Source organism: Glycine soja, chromosome 12, assembly GCF_004193775.1.
Source record: "Glycine soja cultivar W05 chromosome 12, ASM419377v2, whole genome shotgun sequence".
Lineage (NCBI taxonomy): Eukaryota > Viridiplantae > Streptophyta > Magnoliopsida > Fabales > Fabaceae > Glycine > Glycine soja.
This window is the reverse complement of record NC_041013.1, coordinates 4118308-4124157: the sequence shown is the minus strand read 5'-3', so window position 1 is coordinate 4124157 and position 5850 is coordinate 4118308. Positions and strand designations below refer to the sequence as shown.

General features: G+C 34.6%; 1 protein-coding gene across 1 annotated transcript; it reads left to right on the top strand.

Moving 5' to 3' along the window:
• The first annotated feature begins 1445 nt into the window (after window positions 1-1445).
• LOC114377957 (serine/threonine-protein kinase UCNL-like) lies at window positions 1446-2954 on the top strand. The gene has a single exon (XM_028336440.1). It carries the CDS (start codon window positions 1535-1537, stop codon window positions 2792-2794), a length of 1260 nt encoding a protein of 419 aa, XP_028192241.1. The 5' UTR covers window positions 1446-1534; the 3' UTR covers window positions 2795-2954.
• Window positions 2955-5850: the final 2896 nt, after the last annotated feature.

The following is a 5850-nucleotide window of genomic DNA, read 5'->3' as shown; positions in this document are numbered from 1 at the left end:
CTCATTCTCCACAAACTTATACTTGTTAATTCTTTTCAAGTTCTTGGTTTATTTATTTATCATTATCATTAAGGATAAAAAATCTTATTTACAAATTTTAAAATTTATTAAATAAAAAATGCATCTTTTGTTATTTGTTTTTCTTCTCTTTATCGTTAAAGTCTTATTAAAATTAAACAATATGATTGGATAATTCAAGAGCCCAAACTAGTATTCACACCTTTGCAATGTACAATATAAAAAAATATTTTAATATTTTAATTTAATTTATTTATATTTATCTACATTCTTCTATATTGAGGATCGATATGAGCTTAATTAGGGTTTTGATTTTACCAACCCTACGTTTTTGTTTTTATACTTTTTTTAGTAGTTAGATTTTAATTGTTATATATTATTAGTTTTCTAACCCGTGACAACCAACTTCATAATTCGCTTAACTTGCGTTTAGAAATTAGTACATCATAATTAAAATCAAGTCCTTCTTGAAAACGATCATCCTGTTTTGCAACTTATATTAATACTGGTTGTATTAAATCAATTCCATTGTGATTCATTTCAATTCATTTTGCATATATTCTATACATGCACTATTACCAAATTACCATTATCAACACTCAATTTTGTTTGGAGAACATGAGAACAAATAAAAGGAGAATTTTTTAAGAATCTTTTCTATGGTTGGCAGCATGCAAATATTAAATCATATTTTGGATATATATATTATGTGGATTATGTATGTTACTTGGATACCATGCCACCCTAAAAAGTTTTAAAAGAATGCGACGCACCTTGAGTATTATAGAAGTGATTTCCTCTCCTCAATTGCACGAAATCTGCAATACAAAATAATGTTTATCTTCTAAAACATATTATTAAAAAAGGTTTGAATAAAAAAAAATATTATTTGATCATCATCAAGTTACCACCATCGTATTTGATATTATGTATATTTTATTTCATTTTTACTTGACTTTCATGAACTTGTTAAAAACACATATTTCGAAAAAAGAAGGTTTATAATAACAACTAAAGAGACAACAAATGTGACGAAAGGGAAAGAAAAAAAAAAGTCGCGTTGAACAGAACCGTTTTACAAAAGACTAGAAGTAAAGGTTTTATCCCACCAAATAAAGAAGTAAAAGGTTAAAAGTAGAATAGTATTTCTGTTCAGAATAAAGCCACACTCAATGTCGAATATGAAATAATTAGTTTAGAGGTGAGATAAGATGATGTTTAATCAAAATATAAATTAAATTATTTGAATAATATTTAAGTTAGTTGATTAATAAAAACAATTATTAATTAAATTTTATTTATCTTCTGAAAAAATGTTGAGTTAATTAATCAAACCTCTCCTTCTTGACAAAATGAACGGTTAGGAAAAAAAATGGTAATGTAATGAATGCAAATGAGTAAGAGAGTGACAAAACGCAGGGGGAATTAAAAGAGAAAGAAAAGGCTAAAGCTATCTATAAAAATGGCACATTCCAATTCCTAACCTCCAAAAGCATCCCTCTCCCTTTCCTGGCAAATGGATTCAGCAAGAACAGCTCCTCCCCCGTGGCAGGAGCTGGACTTGGACAACCTCAAACCCCTCAAAGTCCTAGGAAAAGGCGGCATGGGTACTGTCTTCCTCGTACAGGCCGCCAACAATACCCGCTTCGCCCTCAAAGTGGTGGACAAAACGTGCGTCCACGCGAAGCTGGACGCGGAGCGGCGCGCGCGTTGGGAAATCCAAGTCCTCTCAACTCTATCCCACCCTTTCCTCCCTTCCCTCATGGGAACGTTCGAGTCCCCACAGTTCCTTGCGTGGGCCCTACCCTACTGCCCCGGCGGCGACCTCAACGTCCTCCGCTACCGCCAAACCGACCGCGCCTTCTCCCCCGCCGTCATCCGCTTCTACGTCGCCGAAATCCTCTGCGCCCTCGACCACCTCCATTCCATGGGCATAGCCTACCGCGACCTAAAACCCGAAAATGTCCTCGTTCAAAACACCGGCCACATCACCCTCACCGATTTCGACCTCTCCCGCAAACTCAATCCCAAACCTAAACCTAATCCACAAGTTCCTTCTATCCCCTTGCCCAATTCTAACGTTCCCGAACCTCGCCGGAAACACCGCCGGAATTTCTCCCGGTGGATCTCCCTCTTCCCGCCGGACGGGACTCACCATAACAACAACAAAAACGGACTCAAGAAGGCGAAGTCCGCGCGAGTCAGCCCGGTGAGTCGGAGAAAACCGAGTTTCTCCAACGGCGAACGATCCAACTCGTTCGTCGGCACGGAAGAATACGTCTCGCCGGAGGTCGTCCGCGGCGACGGACACGAGTTCGCCGTCGATTGGTGGGCGCTTGGAATACTAATCTACGAAATGCTATACGGTACGACGCCGTTTAAGGGAAAGAATCGCAAGGAAACGTTTCGGAATGTTATCACGAAGCCGCCGGTTTTTGTGGGAAAGAGAACGGCGTTGACGGATCTTATTGAGAAGCTTTTGGAGAAGGATCCGACGAAGAGGTTGGGGTACACGCGCGGTGCCGTGGAGATCAAGGAGCACGAGTTTTTCCGAGGGGTTCGGTGGGAGCTTTTGACGGAGGTGGTGCGCCCGCCGTTCATTCCGACGCGGGACGACGGCGCCGGAGATTCGACGGATAGGCTTTCCGACCGGAATTGTGGCTTCGATATTAGGGGTTACTTTCTGAATCTTAAATCGTCGCCGTCGTTGCCGGGTTCGCCGTTGCCATCGCCGTCGTGCAGGTTTAAGAAGAATGTTTCGCTAACAGAATTCTAACGCATGTGCAGTATTGCACGTGCGAGAGTTAGTTGTTGTTTTTTTTTTAGTAATATTGTAATTTTGTGCATATAGAATAACGGTAGATAGTGAAAAACGGGATTAGCAATGTTAGTTGGTACAAACTACGATTGTTTATGAACCCTTTTTTTTCCTCCCATCCTACTGTTTTTCCTTGGGGCGATTCTGTTTATTAACAGCTTTCAGCTTTATAAATTACCTCAAAAGTAAAAGCGTACGACAATAATGGCAGGTAAAATAAAAACATCTTTATTTTTTATAAAAAAATTCAAAAGGAAAAGGTAATTCTGCACTTATAATTTTTTTTATTAAAAATTGGAGGAAGATGTGTTAGTAATATCTTTTTATAATTTTTTTATTTCTTAATTGGGGCTCTCTAAAGATACCTGTTTATAAACTATAGGCTAACTCTTTTCTTTATTGCACGTACATAATGAATGCTTTGAATGTTGGGTTTGGAGCATAATCAATGAATCAATCTTGTTCAAAATTGACATCATTATTCTGATTTTGGACGGTAAGAAAGCAGTCATAAAATTAAAGAGTTTAACTGTAATCTTCAAGGTGCATTGAGTGCGAATTATTCGAAATCATGGCTGTTAACAAGTTTGCCCGTGTAAAGTTTTTATATTATACCCCATTATTAAATTATTATATTTGCAATTGTTTTTTACGTTTTGATATCCAGGTTGCATATTGAGGAGTCATTTGATGCCTAATTGCCTTATATCAGTACATTGTCACAGCTTTCAACTATAAAAGCATCATGACAATAATTAACACAGTTAATGAGGTGAGTAGTCGAGTAATTACTAATTTAGTTTAAGTAATACTCCATGTGGGATTCTCTTTAGATAAAGTTTTGAATTTGAATGTTGTCAATAAAAAAAACGTCCATTTAAAGAATTTTATCATTTCGATAAATGTTCATAATGATAGAATAGTCTTTTATAAAAAAATGTTTGTGGTTCTAGATTTAAAAAAAAAAATTAAACCTTCTTACATGATAAGGAGATGGTAGTTAAAAGTTTATAGTTTTTTAACACGTCCTCATCAGCAGTTTATGTTGCAACTTTTTCAATTTTATTTAACAGATAAAAAGACGATAAAGAGTTATAGATGTGACAACTGTTGCAGTGTTTTTATTTTATAAATCATATACATTTTTTATATAAAGATATAATGATGGAAAACAAGGGTTGTGATTCTTTATTCTTTAAGGTAAATTAGAAGGGAAAGTGCTCTCATGATTGTGGGGCAATTATTGTTCCAAAATTACGCAGTATGGTAACAGATTTTTGCTCCAAAATCATTTTATTGCCAGTCTTAATATACTATTAATTATAGTTGTTAATGTTGTTGTTTGTTGTTGATTCAAAGAATATCTAAAACTTTAGACCCAGGACAGTCGTCTGGATGGTGTTTAAAGGATTTCACATGTCCTTGACAATAATAATCGAGGTCACAAAATTAATGCACAGGGTACAAAACGAAAGATTTGCTCTAAAGGTAACAAAATGGGTTGTCTAATCGAGCCGGTTTGGATCGTTAAAGTATAGAGTTTATTTTAAGCTTTAATTAATTTTGAGTTCAAGTAAAATGTGAGTTGACTGAGAAGTGTAGGAAACTAACAATATAGTTACCAATATATTTCAATCTTTAATTTTTTTTAAATCAATAAAAAAGAAGAAAATGGTAGACCATTCAGAATAGCTCACAAAACGCACAAGTTAAAGTTTGAACATCAAATTAGAAGATCAAATAAAATAAAATCAAGTCTTTTTGGCCTTGCTCGAGGCCCGAATCGAGTAGCTGATTTTATCACCTTTAATTTGTACTACGGTAAATCTGTTTGATATGATATCATGCCCATGAACCCATGCCTGAACCTGCTTGTTTAAAACTCTAAACATTATTAACACTGATACTCTAGTAGTAGAGATACATTCTCTGATCCATAGTTTCTATTTTAACCCAAAATTTATTTGATCTGTCATGTAAAGTAGATATTGACATTATTAAATGATGTGCTTCTCAAAGTCAACATCAAAGCATACCGACTTTTTTTTTTTTATCTTTCGCCTTGCATCATTCACAACCTCATTGCCTTAAGTATCCCATCTTTTACAACAAATGTCCTGTAAGAATTGTCCATCCTTTATGAATACATTCTAGTTTTTAGAGATTATTGCAAATATGACCTTTTGTAACTTATTTGTCAATATTTTTCAAATCACCTTATACATACACCCCTATCAAGGATATGAGGTGATTATTTAATTTGATCCTAACAAGCTTGTTGTTTAAGTTAAATTCATCCAAGAAATGAATAAAATCATTTTTGTTTATTGTATCCCATAAATCTTTGAAAAAGGTAAAATTAATAATCCCTTTAATCTATTTTATAAGAAACAATCCAGAAGTTTAGAGCTCTTGTAGTCCCAAATTACTCATTTTACCTCTGCATTAGAAAATGTTGTCAAACTCATGATTTTCAACTATACTAATATTAGGAATTTGCATATAAGCAAGTAGCTTGTTTCATTCCCTTTACAAAAAATAATGATGGAAATGCTGCTTAATTTTCGTTTTCAATAGATCCACTCCTCTTCCACTTTAATTTGTATCATCAAAATTTAAATATAATATCTCATTTCTTCTCCTCGATCATCAGATAGCTATAAAAGTACAATTATATCAAATATCAAATAATTAATTAATTCAAAACTAGGAAAGTATATTGGTTCTAAAGTATCAAAACAGATTTATTTTATTTTTTAAAAAGAAGTGTGTATAGCTTGCAATTTTAATTGGAAAATGTGGTCCACCATGTATTGTACGCTAACGCACTCCCATAACAATAGTTTTAGTTTATATCACCTTCCAGAAAAAGAATAGAGTGCATCGTGTTCTAGATTATGCGGAAAATCTGATCCTTACATAGTGTGTGTGACTTGCAGTAACACATGAACGTGCATTGCCGGAATTGATTGTTTGTGATTTGTGAAGTTGATTGTAGAAGACGAATGATATGA